This window comes from Coregonus lavaretus (assembly GCF_964263955.1).
Source record: "Coregonus lavaretus genome assembly, chromosome: 40".
Taxonomy (NCBI): Eukaryota; Metazoa; Chordata; class Actinopteri; order Salmoniformes; family Salmonidae; genus Coregonus; species Coregonus lavaretus.
The window spans coordinates 5478437-5503102 of record NC_140027.1 but is presented as its reverse complement, the minus strand read 5'-3'; the positions used below and the strand labels follow the sequence as shown (position 1 = coordinate 5503102).

The window sequence follows — 24666 nt, the reverse complement described above, 5'->3', positions numbered from 1 at the left end:
TTCGCCATACTTGCACAGGGAAGAGCAACAGAAGCACTGATTCTAGAACCGCCTGGGAAACAGTAGGAAAACGGTAAAGACCTGGTTTCACAACCTATACAGTAGTTAACAATCAAGCATATGATGGTTCATTATGTTTTAGACTTACTTTGTATCTGGTTGTGTAATTTCCTCCCAACTTTGCTAGTTAGCAATTTGCTGAGTTGTGCTAGCAAGCCAACCACGGTAATGTTAGCCTGCTAACGTAGCTACAAACTTCACACCCTGTCTGCAGCAGTATGTAGCCAGCGAAACATGAAATAAACGTTGGTCTAATATTTTTCTCTGCCGCAGTGGAACTTAGGTAAAAGCGGCAACATTTGTAGTATAGCATCGTTTAGTTTAATTGGGTGGCAGGTAGCTAGGGAGTCCAACACTCAGGTTGCTAATTAGCCAGCTAGCAATCCTCGTGCATCTTGATGACTTACGGCAGTGTCTAGCCGGTTAGAGACTAGTTAGCCAGTGGCGTTAACACATTAGCTAACGTAAGCTATTTGGCTGTCTGACGTTTGGTTACTTTGTCGCCTGAAACGGTGTTAAATTCGACGATTAGGCAACCTTTGTTCTTAGATGTAGATTAACACATTATGTTTAACTAATTATTTAGCTATTTAGTTTGGATGCTCTAAAGTCAGCATCTGTCCCTGTCAGTAACTACAGTAACCGGTCAGTTTTTCTTTGCAGCAAGCTAACGTTACAACTCCAGCTATCTAGCCACCTACAGACAACAATAGAATGGAAATGAGATTTCTTTGTTAGCTGTTTCTCTTCCAGGAAGTAACTCAAGTGCATAAAGCGATGTTTATAAGATAACAATTGTATTTACATACTACATTGATCTGTAGTGCACACTGCATACCCAGTTTTATTGCAATACACACAAATTATAATTTTACAGCTGGTGGCTGTGTAGAGTATTGTCAGTGATTGCACAGGGGAAAGAGACTGTTCTGTACCTGTGCAGAGTACAATTCATTTTGTTCACAAGTTTGAATACATTATTAACCATTATTTCAACTGTAATTAATTTCATCCATTGATGTTTACTGATGCAAATTCTAGTTGGTGAATGTGAGAGGAAATTCATTAGCATAGTTAGACTTGTGTGGTCTGGTTTGTGTGTTTTCTCTGTCAACCTGAATTTGAAGTATAACATCCTGTCTGCTAGAACGATTTGACATCATCTTCTCAGACTGGGCGGGGTGTAGTGGACCCTTCAGACTAGAAGCCATCACGACATTGATTGAGCCCTGTATGATGGAACATCACTGCTCAGTAAATAGAGCGTCCATAAAGTTAACATTTACTTGGAAATTGCTTTAAATTCTCATTATTTGTAAATGAATAATCAATCCTTGACATACAATCTCTCATCTATGCTCAGGTGCTTGCAGCTGTTTATGTTTATATTGTGAACTTCCCATGCACTTGCCAGCTGAGTTAAAATCAGACCGACAACCCCCTGGTTCCTAGCTCCCAGACAAAGTTGAGGATGTCATTTTCCTAAGAGCAGGGAATAGGAAGTGAAATGCAGGTTTAGTGCAAATCATTACATAACATTTGCTCTGAAACGCCCCAACCTCTCCCTGCCCCACACACAACTTTATATATCTGACACACATTTGCCAAACCAAACAGTTGACTTCTTTGGTTCATTATTTGGTATAGAGGTCTTCACGGGTCCACACAAATACCCGACCAGGGTGGGTCCGGGTCCAAAATACAAACTTTTCCCTTGGATCCGGGCCGGGTCCTGTTTGATTGTCATCGGGTCTATAATATTTATTTTACGCTAATACGGTTAATTTATTGACTTATAGAAGGCTTAGACAACATATGAATACCTATTCGTTAACCAGAATAGCAACATGGCTGATATGCATATATATATATATATATATATATATATATATATATATATATATATATATATATATATATATATATATGAATTTTTTTTTTACTTGGGTCCAATCGGGTCTAGACCCGGACCCGTTAGGGTGGTTGTCGGGTCCATTCGGGTTCGGGTCTGATCGTTCTCAGGTCCCCTTTAAAGAAATGATTGGGTCTGTTCGTGTCGGGTCTGTTCTTGCAAGATGGAGGTAGGTCTGTCACCTTGTCTGTGTGTGTAAATGCAGTCAGTATGAGTCTGCAACCTGGTCTCAGAGCGTTTCGTATTATCTGTACACAAATCCGAGACACTCAAATTAGTATGATATATTACGTTTCGTATGGTATGTATTCATTTGTGGATGCCCATCAGCCCATTACGTATGATATGTTACGAATTCCAATTTGTTGTGGCTAACGTTAGATTAGCCACACATTAGCTAGAGATTAAGGTTAGGTTAAAGATGAAGGGTTAGCTAGCATGTTAAGTAGTGGCAAAGGAGCTAAAAATAAGTAAGTATTTGAAAAGTTGCTAATTAGCTCAAATGCTAAAGTTGTCTGTGATGCGTTTCTAACACGCAACCTTTGGGTTGCTAGACGTTCACGTTATTCGCCCACCTGACCAACCACCCTCCTTTCATTTTTGCCTTAAGGAACCTTCTGTCTTATGTAACCATATCATACTAATTTGAGTGTCCCGGATTTACATTTACTATGCTATGTCTAGTCAATGAGACCAGACTGGAGTCTAAGCAGGCCCCTGGCTGCCCTGTGCTCAGACACGTTTATCACTGCAGTCAAATCCACGTTCCACTGTCTGCAGGGCGAGCGCTCTCATTCTGTGGCATTCCACCTAGCCTGCTAGTTCAGGTAGGTCAGGAGGCTGGATGTATGTTAGCAGACGTGGGACCAAGTCACTATTATTGGAGTCACAAGGTCCGAGTCTCAAGTCGAGTCCTAAGTAGAACGGGTCGAGTCTCGTGTCAAGTACAAGGCGTGCATTCTAAGAGCAAGTCGAGTCACATGTTTTTTCAAGTGAAGTAAATAAAAAAAATCTATACATGCAATGACTTGTTCAACTACAAATCTTTGTCTATTTATTGAGGCAACCATACAGCCCTTTAAATTATTTTGTCAACAACACATTTTGATTATGTAATTGGAAAATAGGGACCTTGTAGCAGTCTTAAGGGCATGAAATCAGCAGAAGGCAAGGCAGGTTGACGTGCTCAGTGTAGATTTATTGACAGGTCTTGGTGATCCAATGGCGAAAGAGCCACTGCCATATCATACAAAATATACAAGTAGATTTTAGGCTTGGGCGGTATACAATATATACCGTATACCGGGGTATTTGGACTAAGCCCCGGGATGGTTTTTCAATACCGTCAAAACTACACTGAACAAAAATATAAACGCAACATGCAACATTTTTTTTTTTTTACTGAGTTACAGTTCATATAAGGAAATCAGTCAATTGAAATAAATAAATTAGGCCTGAATTTATGGATATAACATGACTGGGAATACAGATACCTTAAAAAAAGAAAAGGTAGGGGCGTGGATCACAAAACCGGTCAGTATCTGGTGTGACCACCATTTGCCTCATGCAGCGCAACACATCTTCTTCGCATAGAGTTGATCCGACTGTTGATTGTGGCCTGTGGAATGTTGTCCCACTCCTCTTCAATGGCTGTGCGAAGTTCCTGGATATTGGCGGGAACTGGAACACGTTGTCTTACACGTCGATGCAGAGCATCCCAAACATGCTCATTGGGTGACATGTCTGGTGAGTATGCAGGCCATGGAAGAACTGGGATATTTTCAGCTTCCAGGAATTGTGTGCAGATCCTTGCGACATGGGGCCGTGCATTATAATGCTGAAACATGAGGTGATGGCGGCGGATGAATGGCACGTCAATGGGCCTCAGGATCTCGTCACAGTAGCTCTGTGCATTCAAATTGCCATCGATAAAATGCAATTGTGTTCGTTGTCCGTAGCTTATGCCTGCCCATACCATAACCTCACCGCCACCGTGGGGCACTCTGTTCACAACATTCACATCAGCAAACCGCTCTCCCACATGACTCCATCTGCCTGGTACAGTTGAAACCGGGATTCATCTGTGAAGAGCACACTTCGATGGGCACTGGCTCGCTGGAAAAGGTGAGCATTTGCCCATTGAAGTCGGTTACGACACCGTACTGCAGTCAGGTCAAGACCCTGGTGAGGATGACGAGCACACAGATGAGCTTCCCTGAGACGGTTTCTGACAGTTTGTGCAGAAATTCTTTGCTTGTGCAAACCCACAGTTTCATCAGCTGTCCGGGTGGCTCGTCTCAGACCATCCCGCAGGTGAAGAAGCCGGATGTGGAGGTCCTGGGCTGGCGTGATTACACGTGATCTGCGTTTGTGAGGCCGGTTGGACGTACTGCCAAATTCTCTAAATCGATGTTGGAGGCAACTTATGATAGAGAAATTAACATTCAATTCTCTGGCAACCGCTCTGTTGGACATTCCTGCAGTCAGCATGCCAATTGCACACTCCCTCAACTTGAAACATCTGTGTTGTGACAAAACTGCACATTTTAGTGGCCTTTTATTGTCCCCAGCACAAGGTGCACCTGTGTAATGATCATGTTTAACAGCTTCTTGATAATCCATCCACCTGACAGGTGTGGCTATCTTGGTAAAGGAGAAATGCTCACTAACAGATCACTAACATTTTAGAGAAATAAGCTTTTTGTACGTATGGACAATTTCTGGGATCTTTTAAATCAGCTCATGAAACATGGGACCAACACTTTACATGTTGCGTTTATATTTTTGTTCAGTATATTTCTTTAAACCTACTTTAAGTTAATACCTGCAGTCAACTTCTGCAATACGTTAGGAGTTAAAGCAGATTGCATTCTTCATTTGACCTGTCACATTATTTTACATTATGAAGCTTACTGTAGTTCCCCAGAACAGTTGAGCCAATCATGTTTGTTTGTAAATACTCCATCGGTATTAGATAGAATGTCGCGGCACCTCCCGCCTACGGGGAAAACAACCTGTGGTTGCCTAGGTTACCCCATTGGCTCACAGCAAGAAATCAACCTTTTTCAAACACAATTTTCTTGTCTGCTTGTTTTTCTCAATTACAAAACTACATTTTAAGAAAAGTACAACATGTCTAAAGATGACTTTTCAACATTGCCTTCTCCCGAGCGTTCTCACTACTTAGAAAAACATAATATTGTAGGGCTTCCTTCATGCCCCTTTTCATGACGGTGCTACCAGCCACGTGAGTGACAAGACCAACAACACAAACAGATGGACTATAAGTAGTGAATGGAGTTAAACAGACTATATTAAACAAGTTAAAAGTCTTACCTGTGATGAAATGTTTTCCACACATATACAGTGGGGGAAAAAAGTATTTAGTCAGCCACCAATTGTGCAAGTTCTCCCACTTAAAAAGATGAGAGAGGCCTGCAATTTTCATCATAGGTACACGTCAACTATGACAGACAAAATGAGAATTTTTTTCTCCAGAAAATCACATTGTAGGATTTTTAATGCATTTATTTGCAAATTATGGTGTAAAATAAGTATTTGGTCAATAACAAAAGTTTCTCAATACTTTGTTATATACCCTTTGTTGGCAATGACACAGGTCAAACGTTTTCTGTAATTCTTCACAAGGTTTTCACACACTGTTGCTGGTATTTTGGCCCATTCCTCCATGCAGATCTCCTCTAGAGCAGTGATGTTTTGGGGCTGTCGCTGGGCAACACGGACTTTCAAATCCCTCCAAAGATTTTCTATGGGGTTGAGATCTGGAGACTGGCTAGGCCACTCCAGGACCTTGAAATGCTTCTTACAAAGCCACTCCTTCGTATTCCGGGCAGTGTGTTTGGGATCATTGTCATGCTGAAAGACCCAGCCACGTTTCATCTTCAATGCCCTTGCTGATGGAAGGAGGTTTTCACTCAAAATCTCACGATACATGGCCCCATTCATTCTTTCCTTTACACGGATCAGTCGTCCTGGTCCCTTTGCAGAAAAACAGCCCCAAAGCATGATGTTTCCACCCCCATGCTTCACAGTAGGTATGGTGTTCTTTGGATGCAACTTTTTCCTCCAAACACGACAAGTTGAGTTTTTACCAAAAAGTTCTATTTTGGTTTCATGTGACCATATGACATTCTCCCAATCCTCTTCTGGATCATCCAAATGCACTCTAGCAAACTTCAGACGGGCCTGGACATGTACTGGCTTAAGCAGGGGGACACGTCTGCCACTGCAGGATTTGAGTCCCTGGCAGCGTAGTGTGTTACTGATGGTAGGCTTTGTTACTTTGGTCCCAGCTCTCTGCAGGTCATTCACTAGGTCCCCCCGTGTGGTTCTGGGATTTTTGCTCACCGTTCTTGTGATCATTTTGACCCCACGGGGTGAGATCTTGCGTGGAGCCCCAGATCGAGGGAGATTATCAGTGGTCTTGTATGTCTTCCATTTCCTAATAATTGCTCCCACAGTTGATTTCTTCAAACCAAGCTGCTTACCTATTGCAGATTCAGTCTTCCCAGCCTGGTGCAGGTCTACAATTTTGTTTCTGGTGTCCTTTGACAGCTCTTTGGTCTTGGCCATAGTGGAGTTTGGAGTGTGACTGTTTGAGGTTGTGGACAGGTGTCTTTTATACTGATAACAAGTTCAAACAGGTGCCATTAATACAGGGAACGAGTGGAGGACAGAGGAGCCTCTTAATGAATAAGTTACAGGTCTGTGAGAGCCAGAAATCTTGCTTGTTTGTAGGTGACCAAATACTTATTTTCCACCATAATTTGCAAATAAATTCATAAAAAATCCTACAATGTGATTTTCTGGATTTTTCTTTTCTCAATTTGTCTGTCATAGTTGACGTGTACCTATGATGAAAATTACAGGCCTCTCTCATCTTTTTAAGTGGGAGAACTTGCACAGTTGGTGGCTGACTAAATACTTTTTTTCCCCACTGTAGCTAGCTACGGGTAGCCTACTTGGACACCGGGTCCCCACATTTCCCACACTGAATAGCCTGGAGCGGCAGGGCTCTTCTCGCAGGCCCTATTTCCCTACGTGGGAGCATTGCGAACCGTGGGTCGAGATTTCTTACCTGGTTACATATACACTACCGGGCAAAAGTTTTAGAACACCTACTCATTCAAGGGTTTTACTTTATTTTTACTATTTTCTACATTGTAGATTTAATAGTGAAGACATCAAAACTGTGAAATAACACATGAAATCAGGTGGCGAATCGCATCTCTGCATGTCTGGCAGACATCAGTATGGATGACGGATCACCACCTCAAGCTGAACCTTGGCAAGACGGAGCTGCTCTTCCTCCCGGGGAAGGACTGCCCGTTCCATGATCTCGCCATCACGGTTGACAACTCCGTTGTGTCCTCCTCCCAGAGTGCGAAGAGCCTTGGCGTGACCCTGGACAACACCCTGTCGTTCTCCGCTAACATCAAGGCGGTGACCCGATCCTGTAGGTTCATGCTCTACAACATTCGGAGAGTACGACCCTGCCTTACACAGGAAGCGGCACAGGTCCTAATCCAGGCACTTGTCATCTCCCGTCTGGATTACTGCAACTCGCTGTTGGCTGGGCTCCCTGCCTGTGCCATTAAACCCCTACAACTCATCCAGAATGCCGCAGCCCGTCTGGTGTTCAACCTTCCCAAGTTCTCTCACGTCACCCCGCTCCTCCGCACACTCCACTGGCTTCCAGTTGAAGCTCGCATCTGTTACAAGACCATGGTGCTTGCCTATGGAGCTGTGAGGGGAACGGCACCTCCGTACCTTCAGGCTCTGATCAGTCCCTACACCCAAACGAGGGCATTGCGTTCATCCACCTCTGGCCTGCTGGCTCCCCTTCCTCTGCGGAAGCATAGTTCCCGCTCAGCCCAGTCAAAACTGTTCGCTGCTCTGGCACCCCAATGGTGGAACAAGCTCCCTCACGACGCCAGGACAGCGGAGTCACTCACCACCTTCCGGAGACATTTGAAACCCCACCTCTTTAAGGAATACCTGGGATAGGATAAAGTAATCCTTCTACCCCCCCCCAAAAATAAAAAATAAATAATAATAATTGTAAAGTGGTTATCCCACTGGCTATAAGGTGAATGCACCAATTTGTAAGTCGCTCTGGATAAGAGCGTCTGCTAAATGACGTAAATGTAAATGTAGTAACCAAAAAAGTGTTAAACAAATCAAAATATATTTTATATTTGAGATTCTTCAAATAGCCACCCTTTGCTTTGATGACAGCTTTGCACACTCTTGGCAATAGTACCTATTCTATTGTTAAGCTTGTTGAGAAAGAAATAGTCTATTCCAAACTGACTCTGGGACAGTTGTGGGACGATAGATCCCAAATTCATACAACCAGTAGGCCTAGGCTATATAAAACAAACATTAAAACGATCAGAACATTTAGCCTTAAAATGTTGGTAAACTATTGTTTCTAATCATGTATTAGCACAGCAATACGCACAAGGCAAAAGGCTACGCGTGAATGTTCATTCCATAATGCTATTAGCGGAAAAACACTATTGTCAAAAGCAAGCCGTTACAGACATGAAAATATCCATTAGAAATGTAGAAAGAGGGGAGATCTAATATGGAACAACTAGCATTGGTTAGTAATATGACTAGGATTGTGCCTTTGGCTACTGGACAATGAAAGAAAGTTGATATAAAATAATTGCCTTCATGGATATGGTCTGATTTTTGGCTAGGCTACTTTGAAGCAAGGTAAGATATGTAGTAAAACGTTCAGGTTTCCAACAATTAAGTATATGTTTTCAAAATGCATACTGCCTCCAGCTCATTGCAAAGTGGTGTGTGACGCGCTGAAGAAGCCTGCCTTCCATTGCTTATGCATTTGCTGTATCAGCAGCTCTCCCGCTGTCTGACAGATGTTCCACTTAAAGGCTCTGTATCTGTATGCTGTGCGTGTGTGATAAATAAGATACATAACGAATATATACACACAGCAATTTAATTCCACGAAATTATGCAAATGAACCTATAGACCGATAAGCATGACCGGTCAAATGTATTTACATCAATGAATAGGCTAAAAAGCATTATTTCGCAATGGGATTTGTTCTTCTTCTCCTGGACAATTGGCCGGTGCCAATTGTATTCATCAGCTTTTCTTTTTTTTTTTATCGGCCAAACGCCGGCTAATAACGGCTAAGGGAAACCCTGATGCAGCAGTACTTACTTATTTCCCATTTTTCTTTTGTTTTATGGTGTACTTTTTGTTCCTATATCTTTGTTCCAGTGTAGATTGGCTTTAGTGAAGGATTAGTTTCCTAATATGTGTACTATGCAATGTACGCCATACAAAACTCCAAAACAAAACGAACTGCGTCATTAATTCTCCCCGCTCCATTTTCCTCCAAATCAAAATCCCACACCAGGCTGCTAGTCTGATTTTATAATAGTCTTACACTCTTTGATTAACAGGGATCCAGATGTGCTTTTAACTCTTAAGACTAAACGCCAACATTGAAATACTTTCACTCCCCCAAGACCCAGCAAAGAATGATAGATCACCAACATCAAGTGGAAAATAACTTTATTAGTCTAAAAACACATGGATGTTGATGGAACTGAACCTCCATTCCGAGCGCTAGCTCTGCAGTAGTAGTAGTGGCGGACACAGACTTAGGATTCAGGATTCATGGTCAGGCTATTGTGGGAGAGAAAGCCTTATTGGGAATGTCGGACGCTTCTTGGCATAAACACAGCTCTTCCTGCTTTTGTGAGCCCCTCCAGTTGTCGTGACTCAAGTATATTGAGGAGAGGCCCCTCATTCCAATTATAACCCTTGGATGATGCATCTGGAGTGAATTTTATTGGCCATCTTGTTTGTTGTGAATGCCATTAGGCTTGCTGTCAAACGGTTTTAGTTGTTGGTAAGATAGCATCTCATGAAGTCAGCATGAGTTCAAAGGACAGAGATGGGCAGGTCGATTGTTGAGTCGTTTTTGAGAAAAGCAATTTCAAGAACAGTTGAATTCAGATTTTAGGAAAGCCCCACAAATTAAGCCTGGAAGTTGGCCCAGATCCAAACATGTTTTGTCATGACAACGACCTTAGGAGTTGGCCATTACAGATCTGGGGAAACAGGCAACAACAACATCTGAGGACCATGGTCATTGATTGTATTGATCTAAAGAATGTAGCCTAAATGTGGTCTATTTTAGGAGCATGTTAATTCTGTATGTCAACATTGTTTTGATCGAAGCTTGACCACATCTGTCAGCGTAGTTGAACTTACTTGATAAAGAATGAAAGGAAGACAACGTCACTGTAACACATGACAGTCAGTGTAAGTAGATTGGTGTGAGCTTGTTTTGAAAAGGCAGGCTAAGAGGCCCCTGGAGACTAATGGTTGTGAGAGACTGACTGTGTTTGATTGATCTGTTTTTAGAACAACCCCTCTGGTGGTTCTCCCAATGCTAAGAAACACAGCCCCTGCTCCTCTGACCTCAATCGTGTGTGTGTGTGTGTGTGTGTGTTAGGGGCCCATGTCATGCGACTTTTCACACATTACCTCATTCGATGGTCTCCCACCAGTGCTGACGCTGTTTCAGTGTGCTCTTGATTTTTCACATTACACCCAGGATTAAGTCATCAGTAGTAAAAGAGGACTTCTCACTCAATGATCAACACCTTTTTGGTTCTTCTGATCAGGAAACCTTTCTGCATTTTAGTTCCTTGTTTGTTGCCTTGTGTGATGTCATCATAGCAGCATTTCATAGTAATTGATGAGATGCTGTCATCCTTTTATTTGAGTCCGGAGGACTCATGGCTTCTCTGAGAAGAAGCCACATGGGAGGAACAGCGATTAGTGGAACTATTTATTAGCCAATAATATATATATATTTTTTTTGTACTTTTTCTCCCCAATTTCGTGATATCCAATTGGTAGTTAGTCTTGTCCCATCGCTGCAACTCACGTACGGACTCGAGAGGCGAAGGTCAAGATCCATGAGTCCTCCGAAACATAACCCCGCCAAGCGGCACTGCTTCTTGACACACTGCTTGCTTAATCCGGAAGCCAGCCACACCAATGTGTCGTTGGAAGCACCGTACAGCTGGCGACCGAAGTCGGCCTACATGCGCCCGGCCGCCACAAGGAGTCGCTAGAGCGCCATGGGACCAGGACATCCCAGCTGGCTAAACCCTCCCCTAACCCGGATGACGCTGGGCCAGTTGTGCGCAGCCTCATGGGTCTCCCAGTCACGGCCGGCTGCGACACCTGGGATCGAACCCGGAGCTGTAGTGACGCCTCTAGCACTGCGATGCAGTGCCTTAGACTGCTGCGCCACTTGGGAGGCCCCTATTTGCCAATAATCTTGGTTGTAACATTCCTCCTCTCTTCTTCCTCTTCCCCGCCCTCTCGCTCTGTCGCTTCTCTTTCTCTCTCTCCACAGACATGGCTGAGGACGATTTGACTCCGGAGCAGCTAGCAGCCATCGCTGCGGAGAACGACGTGGGCGAGACGGTCAACTACAAGCCCCCGGCCCAGAAGACCCTGCAGGAGATCCAGGAGCTGGACCAGGACGACGAGAGCCTCCGGAAGTACAAGGAGGTTCTGCTAGGAGCCGGCGCTGCTGCTGTCGCTGGTGAGTGTGTGTTTCTGTGTGTGTGTGTGTGTTTCTGGCTCTGTGTGTGTTTCTGGTTGTGTATTTGTCATTGTTTTCTCAATAAGTGTATGGTGTGTGTTTGTATGTGTGTCTACCTGGCGCCTGCTTAGTATCTTTATGGGTCAATAAGACACAGCTTAGCTCTGGGAGAAGGCTATAGCTAATACCCAGGGACTGTATGTATCTCAGAATAAACAAATGTTTATTTAATGTTGGGGCCCTTCAACTAATGGATAGCTGTCCTGATTTCAGCTCTCACTGTGGGGCAGACTGTTGGACAGCTGGTTATTACTGATAGTATACACGCAGTCCTCGTTTCTAAATGTTGCCTCTAAGAAGTCTTGGTCTGTACTATCGATTTAAAAGTTATAATGTTTAAATGGAGGCCTAGGTAAGGGCCAGAAGTTCACAGATATCCCTACTTGGATGTTTTCAGTTCAGTTGTAATAGTGACAACCAACCATTTACAAATACACTGCTCAAAAAAATAAAGGGAACACTTAAACAACACAATGTAACTCCAAGTCAATCACACTTCTGTGAAATCAAACTGTCCACTTAGGAAGCAACACTGATTGACAATAAATGTCACATGCTGTTGTGCAAATGGAATAGACAACAGGTGGAAATTATAGGCAATTAGCAAGACACCCCCCAATAAAGGACTGGTTTTGCAGGTGGTGACCACAGACCACTTCTCAGTTCCTATGCTTCCTGGCTGATGTTTTGGTCACTTTTGAATGCTGGCGGTGCTTTCACTCTAGTGGTAGCATGAGACGGAGTCTACAACCCACACAAGTGGCTCAGGTAGTGCAGCTCATCCAGGATGGCACATCAATGCGAGCTGTGGCAAGAAGGTTTGCTGTGTCTGTCAGCGTAGTGTCCAGAGCATGGAGGCGCTACCAGGACACAGCCCAGTACATCAGGAGACGTGGAGGATGCCGTAGGAGGGCAACAACCCAGCAGCAGGACTGCTACCTCCGCCTTTGTGCAAGGAGGAGCAGGAGGAGCACTGTCAGAGCCCTGCAAAATGACCTCCAACAGGCCACAAATGTGCATGTGTCTGCTCAAACGGTCAGAAACAGACTCCATGAGGGTGGTATGAGGGCCCGACGTCCACAGGTGGGGGTTGTGCTTACAGCCCAACACCATGCAGGACGTTTGGCATTTGCCAGAGAACACCAAGTGGCAAATTCGCCACTGGTGCCCTGTGCTCTTCACAGATGAAAGCAGGTTCACACTGAGTACGTAACAGACGTGACAGAGTCTGGAGACGTCGTGGAGAACGTTCTGCTGCCTGCAACATCCTCCAGCATGACCGGTTTGGCGGTGGGTCAGTCATGGTGTGGGGTGGCATTTCTTTGGGGGGGCCGCACAGCCCTCCATGTGCTCGCCAGAGGTAGCCTGACTGCCATTAGGTACCGAGATGAGATCCTCAGACCCCTTGTGAGACCATATGCTGGTGCGGTTGGCCCTGGGTTCCTCCTAATGCAAGACAATGCTATACCTCATGTGGCTGGAGTGTGTCAGCAGTTCCTGCAAGAGGAAGGCATTGATGCTATGGACTGGCCCGCCCGTTCCCCAGACCTGAATCCAATTGAGCACATCTGGGACATCATGTCTCGCTCCATCCACCAACGCCACGTTGCACCACAGACTGTCCAGGAGTTGGCGGATGCTTTAGTCCAGGTCTGGGAGGAGATCCCTCAGGAGACCATCCGCCACCTCATCAGGAGCATGCCCAGGCGTTGTAGGGAGGTCATACAGGCACGTGGAGGCCACACACACTACTGAGCCTCATTTTCACTTGTTTTAAGGACATTACATCAAAGTTGGATCAGCCTGTAGTGTGGTTTTCCACTTTAATTTTGAGGGTGACTCCAAATCCAGAACTCCATGGGTTGATACATTTGATTTCCATTGATCATTTTTGTGTGATTTTGTTGTCAGCACATTCAACTATGTAAAGAAAAAGTATTTAATAAGATTATTTCCTTCATTCAGATCTAGGATGTGTTATTTTAGTGTTCCCTTTATTTTTTTGAGCAGTGTATGACAGCAAACCTATGGTTAAGTAAGTAGGGTGTAATTGTGTCAAGGTAGCTGTGGGTCAGTTACATGATTCATATGAAAGTTCTTTGTCTGGTCTTGTTACAGATCCCAGCGTTCCCAACGTCCAGGTGACACGGTTGACACTGATGTGTGAGACTGCCCCGAACCCACTGACCCTGGACCTGCAAGGTGAGCTATAATACTGTAGTACTTATTCACTGTAAGTCCTCTGAAATGGGACCTAACATAATGATGGACATCTTATCGTACGAGTGTTTCAAAATACGGGGGAAATTTGTTCCGAGTGTGTAACTAACTGGCATTGACAAACTGATCAGAAAAAAAAGTAGTCTGTTCTTTCGACCGCTTGAAATGTTTCATTTTTAAACGTGTAGTTTGCTATATACAGACACTGTTGTATATGAAACACGACACAGTTGTATATTTCGCAGATTCTGCCGTTACTCTCCTGAAGTTGCCGGTAATAGGCTACATGAGTAGTCGGCAACCTTTCTCATGTGGAGTGCCAATTTATCTTACATTTTCTACCTATCTGCGTGCCAGTTATGGTTTTCATATGCACATTTTAGTGAAACAGTTTCATTTCATTTATAATAATGTCTTCATATCTCAAAATCATTGTCATGTGGTTAATCTAAATTCTATCCAAAGGTAACTTCTATTGCCATTGCCAACTATGTAAAAATAGCCTACATAAAGCCAACAAATAAAAACATTGCAGCCTACAAGTAGAAAATATCCTGATAAAAATAAATATCCTATAAATCAAATTGGTTACACATGGCCTGTTTGCAATGAACGTGAAACATTGTATCAACTATTAACTGGGTCTGGCCTGAAGCTTGCACTAGCGAACTTGCAACATTGTATAAAATATTCTGGGCCCTCAGAGTTTCCACGCCAATGAGCTCGGGACAGACACAGCTGTAGGCTATTTGCGCAAGGGATAAGAAGCAGTGCTTGACTTGGGCAGGAGCTCAGCAGAGGGGAGTACAGGCACCTCAAATATTCTACTGCTTGAGCTCCTGTTCCTTTTATAGAATATTAGCTCAAAACAATTGTGGAGCTCCTGCACCTAAATATAAACAGTACCAGCACCCAAAATGAGTACCGGAACCTATTTCAGTCCAAGTCAAGCTCCACAGGTCATTAGTGGTGGTGTGTTAAATCAATCAGAAATACTATCAGATCCCCAAATGGGCACATTTATATGCCTACATTTGCGCACAGGCCAGGTAGCCTATAGGCTTACTTCTATGCGTTCGTGTCCTTACTCAACATTGACAGGAGCGCTCCAAACAAAAGACAATGACTAAACTGACAGAACTCGTAAACGGAATTCAATAAACCAAAAGTTGTTTCTCACAAGTGTAACATAGGTTGTGCACTCTGCAAACAATGTGTCCACTCCGACAATGAGAACAGGAAGACTGGAATAATAATATTGAATGCATTAACAGAAATGACCATAACCAAAGTAACAAACATTGTAGATTAGGAATTAATGGTAAATGTACTACTGGTGATATATGTAATGGGGAATTGACATACACTTACAATTAAACGCAAACAATTCACACAATGAAACAATGAATGTGCACAAATTGGCGTGAGAGAGCGCATTCTGGAGAGAGAAGTGCATTGTGCATCTGGGCGCATGGTCAATCCGACGTCTGCATTGGCCATGCAGCATTTACGGTGATATGGCCTCAGTAGAAGTCAGGGCAAGAATGGCCTCAGCAGAAGTCAGGGCAAGAATGGCCTCAGCAGAAGTCAGGGCAAGAATGGCCTCAGTAGAAGTCAGGGCATTCATACTTCTTGCGCTTCGCGGAGCACTGCAGAGCTGTTGTCAAGTGAGTTTGTGTTTATATACAGGATGTACTGCCCCCACCTACCATCAACCAATCATGTCAATACGGAGCTATACAGAGTCCTCCGCATTGTTACAACATTTGGGAGGCGCATGGCGATGCGGTACATAGCTCGATTTGGCCTCTGCATGCCTCTGGAGGCTCCGCAATTGCATCAAACCCTCCATATGGAGCCTCTGACCACTTTTTCGAATCAAGCATAAATTGGCTTTTAGTCTAGTGCTCTGCAATGGATTAGTTCTCTGAGATGGGCACAATTTTTAAAAAATATATCTATATCAGTGCCTTCAGAAAGTATTCAGACCCCTTGACTTTTTCTACATTTCGTTACGTTACAGCCTTATTCTAAAATTTATAAATAAATAAATAAATAAAAAATGCCTCATCAATCTACACACACTACTCCATAATGACAAAGCAAAAACAGGTGTTTAGAAATGTTTGCTCATTTCAACAAAAACAGAAAATAAAAATAAAATATCACATTTACATAATTATTCAAACCCTTTACTCAGCACTTTTGGCAGCGATTACAGCATCGAGTCTTCTTGGGTATGACACTACAAGCTTGGCACATCAGTATTTGGAGTTTCTTCCATTCTTCTCTGCAGATTCTCTGAAGCTCTGTCAGGTTAGATGGGGAGCGTTGCTGCAGAGCTATTTTCAGGTCTCTCCAGAGATGTTAAATCGGGTTCAAGTCCGGGCTCTGGCTGGGCCACTCAAGAACATTCAGAGACTTGTCCCGAAGCTACCCCTGCGTTGTCTTGGCTGTGCTTAGGGTCTGAATGCTTATGTAAATAAGATATTTCTGTTTTTAATACATTTGCAAAAATTTCTAAAAACTTGTTTTTACTTTGTCATTATGGGTTATTGTGTGTAAATTGCTAACGATTTTTATTTATTTAATCCATTTTAGAATAAGGCTGTAACGTAACAAAATGTGGAAAAAGTCAAGCGGTCTGAATACTTTCCGAAGGCACTGTATGTGTTACTGCTCGACTAAAACAATCTCTGTCGATCAATAGCCTAACGACCAAACAATCGACCAGTCGACTAATTGGGGTCAGCCCTATAGCCCATGTTCTAAGAAAAGACCTGCTACTGTCACCTGATTCTCTTGAGGAGGTGAGCAAGAGAACTTGTGCTGCTGAACAGAATGAGCTGAGACATCCTGAATGAGGCAGGCCAGTGCCAGTAAAAATGTGTTCATCACACTCGTATGTACTTGTAGTGACGACTGGCGGTCATAAACGAACACTGAGAAAGGGTTCCTGAGGAACAGTTTAAAACAGCCACTCGTGCCAGAAGTAACATGCTGGAAACTGTGAATGAATGGAAATAAATTAAAAGGGTATTTTGAACATTTCAAAGCCTTAGCTCATGGTCTTTCCATGTACAGCACATATTGCAAATTCTGGGGAGAAAACTGGTTCGATGCCATACATCATGGGGTGAAACGAGGAGAATACTAACTGTAAGTCGCTCTGGATAAGAGCGTCTGCTAAATGACTAAAATGTAAATGTAATACTGTATTGCTTCTATTGTTTCCCCAGTCCAGTCTGTTACACTGCTAGATGTTGAGGGAGAGTGCTACAGCACTGCTAGAAGACAGTATTAAAAACCCTAATTAAGTTTGCTAATGAGGCATTGTCACCGCTGGGCTGAGATAATGACCCCTGCTGAGGTGTCAGAGCTGCCTAGGACTCCACATGGCTGTTAAAGACACCATGCTCTCACACTCCACACTGGGGCCCTGTAGCCAGTAGTCCCCTGCTGCATGCCCTAGTTTGTGTGTGTGAGTTGGATAAACCTTATTGTTTTTTTCCCTTCATTGTCTCTCTAACAGGAGATCTGGAGGCCTTTAAGAAGCAGTCCTTTATCCTGAAGGAGGGAGTGGAGTACAGAATAAAGATCAGCTTCAAAGTGAGAGCACCGTTCTGATCTTTTGCAGTGGTCCTTGCTGACATGTAAAGGTACAGGTAACTGCCAAAATAAAGGAAACACCAACATAGTGTCTTAATAGGGTGTTGGGCCACCACGAGCCAAAACAGCTTCAATGCACTTTGGAATAGATTCTACAAATGTCTGGAACTCTATTGGAGGGATGCGACACCATTCTTCCACGAGAAATTCCGTCATTAGGTGTTTTTTTGATGGTGGTGGAAAACGCTGTCTCAGGCGCCGCGCCAGAATCTCCCAAGTGTTCAATTGGTTTGAGATCTGGTGACAGACGGCCATGGCCTATGGTTTACATCGTTTTCATGCTCATCAAACCATTCAGTGACCACTCGTGCCCTGTGGATGGGGGCATTGTCATCCTATAGTGGCATAGCAATGGTAGCCAAAATAATGGCCTGCCCAGCATTTTTATGCATGATGTTAATTGCTTGATTAACCCAGGAGCCACACCTGTGTGGAAGCACCTGCTTTCAATATACTTTGTATCCCTCATTTACTCAAGTGTTTCCATTATTTTGGGAGTTACCTGTACAATATGTAAGTTATTGCACAATTGACCTGAAATAAAACAAAAGAGATTAAATGTAGTTCAATTCACACAAATGAAAGCTGTTTGTATAAAGACCCCCTCAGTTCCCTAAAAAGGCAGTCGCTATACTTTTCTTTCCCACCCACTAGAAATCAAAAACTCAGATTGTGCCATTAATGAACTCGGTTTACCGGTAGGTATTGTATTTTTCAGATTTCATATAATGCTTGTTGCCATGGTTCACAAGGTCTTTAAATTGCCTATTTCTGTCAGATGAGCTTGCGATAAGCTAGATTGATTTTCCATGCCACTAACAATGCCTCTGTCTCTGCAGGTAAACAAGGAGATTGTCTCGGGACTCAAGTATGTCCAGCAGACCCACAGGAAAGGAGTGAGAAGTGAGTGCTTGCTGCTTCCTATCCCTCTTGTTTGTTCCCTCCTGACCTCCATCTCAACAGCACAGGCCTTCCTCCCATAGTAAATGTGGGAAATTATGACCTAGACTCAAGCAAATGTTGACATCAACGTTGAAGTTTCCCACTACCATCAGTTTCTGCAGATGCCCTGTTAATGGAATGTACAAGGTGATACATTGTCATGGTTTCCAAATGTTGGTCCTAACAGAATTGAAGAGATAAGTGGCATGATGCCACATCAACACCGTTGCTTTAGACAATAAGGGAATCAGTTTAAATGAATTAGTTCAACGAAGAGCTGTAAACACTTAAGGCCTGTAGAGACTACCATTGTTTAATGACGTTGACAGACAGCCCCGGCCCACACACTGCCTTCCCTTTTTAATCTGCCAAGAGAAACAGGCAGAAGGGCCAGGGCCTGAAATTGAGATATTGTTTGAAACCGGATGCACAAGTCAAGGCTGAAAAACAGACAACACTGTCAATAGAGATATTATTGAGAAATTGCTTTGGGATGCTTTCATCTCATGTTTTTACTGAGCAGAGGGGCAGGGCGTGAAAAATGTTTGTTTGAAACTGGATGCAAGTCGAGGCACGAAACAGCCTGTTGTGTCAATTGCTTTATTAGTGAGTCGTGTTTTGTGAGGCTTATCGAGAAATCAAAATAAATTAGAGCAGGCCTCCCGAGTGGCGCAGCGGTGTAAGGCACTGCATCGCAGTGCTTTAGGCGTCACTACAGACCCGGGTTCAATCCCAGGCTGTATCACAGCCGGCCGTGACCGGGAGACCCATGAGGCGGTGCACAATTGGCCCAGCGTCGTCCGGGTTAGGAGAGGGTTTGGCCCATCGCGCTCTAGCGACTCCTTGTTGCGGGCTGGGTGACTGCAAGCTGACTTTGGTCGCCAGCTGGACTGTGTTTCCTCCGACACATTGGTGCGGCTGGCGAGCAGTGTGTCAAGAAGCAGTGCGGCTTGGCAGGGTTGTGTTTCGGAGGACGTATGGCTCTCGACCTTCGCCTCTCCCGAGTCCGTAGGGGAGTTGCAGCGATGGGACAAGACTGTAACTACCAATTGGATATCACGAAAAAGGGGTAAAAGTACAAACAAACAAAATAATAATGGAGCAAAACAGTCAGTTGTTTTTCATTAGTCCTGTTTATTGATAACTTTCTTCCCAGAGAGCTAGTATTTTCTCCAAGTAGTTACTCCCTGTTTCATTCAGGTTTTCCGTTTAGTGCCTAATGAACACCACCCTGTATTTCTTGTCCTCCCTGGTGATTCAAACACCCCATCTTTTCTCTCGGTCTCTGTAGTTGACAAGTCAGACTACATGGTGGGGAGCTACGGGCCGAGGCCGAATGAGTACGACTTCCTGACCCCGCTGGAGGAGGCTCCTAAAGGCATGCTGGCCCGCGGCACCTACAACATCAAGTCCAAGTTCACCGACGACGATAAGCACGACCACCTCTCCTGGGAGTGGAACCTCAACATCAGGAAAGATTGGAAAGACTAAGAAAGAGGCCTTCAGAACCAAACCCCACAACCCACAACCAAGTCCCCATTTCTCCATTAGTTAGTTTTCTTCTACTTCATTCCATCCTCATGTCTTCATTCCGACCCTTCCATCCCTCTGTCTTGTCTCTCCCACGTATCTTCCGATTTATCCGTCTGCATTAGTAGCAGCAGCAGAAGCAACGGCCCCCTCTGTCCATCCATCCCCCCCTCTGCTTTCATTGGTTGCACAAAACCCACCACCATTGTTTCACTGTCCTCAACCTGCCATCCATGCAACCTTAAAGGCCCAGTGCCAAAATGTGATTTTCCTGTGTTTTATATATCCACACTGAGGGAGGAATAAGATTGTGAAAATGATAATGCCCTTTCAGTGTTGGAGCTGTTTGAAAAGACCGCCTTGGTGGGATGGAGTTTTGGCTTCCCTGGTGACATCACCAGTCGGTAAATTAGTTAATAGACCAATAATGAATAGTTCCAAACCTCTCTGCCAATCACAGCTAGTTTTCCCTTCCCCACTGAGGCCACTCCCAGACAGTCCTAGCCAAATTCTTGCTTGAGAAATTGCTCTTTGCTAAGAAGCTATTTTTGTTTCTTTTTGACTGTTTTAATTGAAAACAATCACAGTAAGGTACTTAATTGTTACCCAGAAATGATTTGATATATAAAAACGGCTGCATTGGACCTTTAAGTCTCCCATAGCTGTACTGTGCAGGATCTATCCTCCAACCCCACCGCTCATGGTTTGTCCTGCTTGAAGAGATTAAACACCCCTTCGCTCCCTAAATGGTCTTCCTGTCAGTAAGAAGTACATGTGGAAAAGCAAGTCTACAATCAACTTTTCATTTTGCCTTTTTTTAAAATATATAATTGTATGAATAATAGTATACTGTGGCTTTGTTCACATTGCTGTTGATATTAATCAGCTTTTATGGTCATTCCTTCCCTGCCATGTTTTGCTGCCCACTTTTAGCATTCCTTTGCTTGCCTCCTCCCTAGTTTTTTTAAATATTTTACCAAGACCTGCCTTGTTAAAGATATTCTCCGGAACCTTTATATACTTTTTTTGCCAGTAGTTCTGAAAGTAGCACCCACGAGCCAAAAGTGGTCCCCGAAAATTGCATGTGTCACAAATATGCAGATATGTGCACCACGTCATTGCGCTCTCTCTCGCTCTACTGTGTGTGCGTCTTGCTAGCCGTCACTCAAATGGTGAGGGGCTGAAGCTCATTGGCTGAAACTCGAATTACTAGGGGACTTGCCCACGTGGGGGTAAATGTAGGGGGGAAAAGTACCGGAGCATGTCTTTAAACGTACAGTGAATTAATAATGAGCTGCTTTACTTCAGCTCCTCCCAGCCCCCTTAAATGTATTAACCCTTTCCTCTTACATGGGGATTGGGGCCAAGGTAACCTGATGTAGCAGGTGTAAAAAAAGAAACGCCTGAAACTAGATTCCCTACATAAGAGGTATTCAACTCTTACCCTACGACATCTGGAGCCTGCTGGTTTTCTGTTATATGTGGAGGAGGAGTTAAGATGGAGTGTCGCCTTGTTTACGTCCAAAAACGGAAGTTGCATCACTGGGCCTCGTTCCATTTCCCCTGAAAACAGGAACATCCGGTTGTTGGGGACTCGGCAGAGGCTAAGGCCAAGAAGTGAAAGATATTATGACATTGGAGGGGGAAAAAAGTGTGGATGCCCCCAGCGCTGCCTTATACCGGAAGATCAAAATAGTCACGTTTAACTCACCAATAATCAGTTTACTACTCTTGCTCAGCTATCATGGTAGAGCACTAACAGATGTTGCATGCCTTGGGCTGTATGTTGTATTTCATGGGGTGCCATCAGGTAGACGCACTTAAGGGCATATTCTAGTATCAACTGTTCACCATCCTAACCTCTTTGCTAGTTGAGATTCTCCCTGGAGTGTTTACACACATGCTGCTCCCTGCCTGTTTTGTCTAAACTCAACCTCCACTAGTAAACACAAGTAAAAATGGTAGTTAGAATGGGAATAGAATACACCACCAAGAATTTACCTATGTGTTTTTTCCTTGCCCACCCCAGCAAGCCACTTCATCAGTATTGATAACCCTTGGCACTCTTATGTTCCTTAGCCATGAGGCCTTATCGTCGACCTTGGTCGCGTGAAAAAGAAAGACATGATTTTTGTTGGTCTTTTTTTTGTTTTGTTGCCTTAATGTACATCAATCCCCAGTCAGATTTCCCTCCTTCCCCCTCACTCAAATTATGTTGCGACCCTTAGAGCCTGCTGTCGGAGGTCAAAGGTGATGACAAGTACCAGAGAAAGCACAGGAGTAGAGCATGATTCACCGTCTGCTGCTTGAGACATTGACAGTGTTTCAGCTCTCATTAGGAACAGGAGCTGGTAGGGTTAAGATGTACACCTCCACAGTCACACCCAGCCTGTGCCCAATGACATATTGACGAAAAGAGACGTTGATGGAAAAACGGTCACGTTTGCACAGAGTAGGATGTGCTAGCAGAAAATGTGTGATACTGTTTGAGTATGTTAAGAGGGAGGGATTTTGGATCAGAAAGTGGAATTGACATGTACTGTACCCTAAGCATATGGATGTAAAAGTGTTTCAGATATTTTGAATGATCTTATGCTTTTCCATACATTCCTTCACACATTGTACAGTTTCAATGAAGATGCTGGCATGCTGGTGGGGTTGTATAAATATTTGATTGTCATTGCTCTTCTTGGACAATAAAGATTTTGCTCAACTTGGCCTGTTGTGTACAGAGTGTGTCTGGTTTTCAAAGTAGCTATGTTTATTTGTGGGTAAAATAAGTAAAACCATTTCCATTCTTGATCTATTCATCAATCACATTTGACAACTTCTCAAAATATTTCTACTAGTCACATCTTTTTAGGCCGGGTCCCCGAGTGGCGCAGTGGTCTAAGGCACTGCAGCGCAGTGCTATCTGTGCCACTAGAGATCCTGGTTCGAATCCAGGCTCTGTCGTAACCGGCTGCGACCGGGAGACCCATGGGGCGGCGCACAATTGGCCCAGCGTCGTCCAGGGTAGGGGAGGGAATGGCCGGCAGGGGTGTAGCTCAGTTGGAAGAGCATGGCGTTTGCAACGCCAGGGTTGTGGGTTTGATTCCCACGGGGGGCCAGTATAAAAAAATAATGTATGCACTCACTAACTGTAAGTCGATCTGGATAAGAGCGTCTGCTAAATGACTAAAATGTAAATGTAAATGTAGGCTAGAGGCCAATCCTCAAAACAGGTTTAAGTGTTTGAGATACCCCTACCCGAGGTATAACGAAGCACAACCATGTTTTTCCATATCGCTAAGGTCTCCCATATATGAAATGGATGGTTGTATAAAAATATCTTATTGCAAAAGTGGTTCAATTGATAGATATTGTGACACACAAACTTGCAGAATAATGCCTGGCTGGAGGGGGAGTGGGCCACCTAAGCTCATATAACCCACAATTGCAAGCTCTGATATTGCTAAAATGTGTTGTACAAGTAATCAATTGTCTGCTCTTCATACAGTTGAAGTCGGAAGTTTACATACACTTAGGTTGGAGTCATTAAAACTTGTTTTTCAACCACTCCACAAATGTCTTGTTAACAAACTATTGTTTTGGCAAGTCGGTTATGACATCTACTTTGTGCATGACACAAGTAATTTTTCAAACAATTGTTTACAGACAGATTATTTCACTTATAATTCACTGTATCACAATTCCAGTGGGTCAGAAGTTTACATACACTAAGTTGACTGTGCCTTTAAACAGCTTGGGAAATTCCAGAAAATGATGTCATGGCTTTAGAAGCTTCTGTTAGGCTAACTGACATCATTTGAGTCAATTGGAGTTGTACCTGTGGATGTATTTCAAGGCCTACCTTCAAACTCAGTGCCTCTTTGCTTGACATCATGGGAAAATCAAAATAAATCAGCCAAGACTTCAGAAAAAAATTGTCAAGCCTTTTTGCTTGACATCATGGTGTAGACCTCCACAAGTCTGGTTCATCCTTGGGAGCAATTTCCAAAAGCCTGAAGGTACCATGTTCATTTGTACAAACAATAGTACGCAAGTATATACACCATGGGACCACGCAGCCGTCATACCGCTCAGGAAGGAGACGCGTTCTGTCTCCTAGAGATTAACGTACTTTGGTGTGAAAAGTGCAAATCAATCCCAGAACAACAGCAAAGGACCTTGTGAAGATGCTGGAGGAAACAGGTACAAAAGTATCTATATCCACAGTAAAACGAGTCCTATATCGACATAACCTGAAAGGCCGCTCAGCAAGGAAGAAGCCACTGCTCCAAAACCGCCATAAAAAAAGCCAGACTATGGTTTGCAACTGCACATGGAGACAAAGATCGTACTTTTTGGAGAAATGTCCTCTGGTCTGATGAAACAAATATAGAACTGTTTGGCCATAATGACCATCGTTATGTTTGGAGGAAAAAGGGGAACGCTTGCAAGCCGAAGAACACCATCCCAACCGTGAAGCACGGGGGTGGCAGCATCATGCTGTGGGAGTGCTTTGCTGCAGGAGGGACTGGTGCACTTCACAAAATAGATGGCATCATGAGGAAGGAAAATTATGTGGATATATTGAAGCAACATCTCAAGACATCAGTCAGGAAGTTAAAGCTTGGTCGCAAATGGGTCTTCCAAATG

The 24666-nt window shown here is 43.8% G+C and overlaps 2 protein-coding genes across 3 annotated transcripts in view; one reads left to right on the top strand and one right to left on the bottom strand.

The window, feature by feature from the left end:
- Nucleotides 1–2: 2 nt before the first annotated feature.
- Nucleotides 3–22743, top strand: LOC311113509 (rho GDP-dissociation inhibitor 1-like). Its single transcript, XM_084156743.1, has 6 exons — nucleotides 3–73; nucleotides 11413–11604; nucleotides 13783–13866; nucleotides 17417–17493; nucleotides 18393–18456; nucleotides 19787–22743. Exons 2-6 carry the CDS (start codon nucleotides 11415–11417, stop codon nucleotides 19984–19986), a joined length of 615 nt encoding a protein of 204 aa, XP_084012869.1. The 5' UTR covers nucleotides 3–73; nucleotides 11413–11414; the 3' UTR covers nucleotides 19987–22743.
- The window catches only part of LOC311113508 (protein phosphatase 1 regulatory subunit 12C-like), a 20252-nt gene continuing 16244 nt past the window's right edge, over nucleotides 20659–24666 (bottom strand). For both annotated transcript variants that reach the window (XR_014611011.1, XR_014611012.1), the window contains exon 21: nucleotides 20659–20670. The gene's annotated coding sequence lies outside the window, so the exon portion shown is untranslated. The remainder of the gene's footprint in view (nucleotides 20671–24666) is intronic.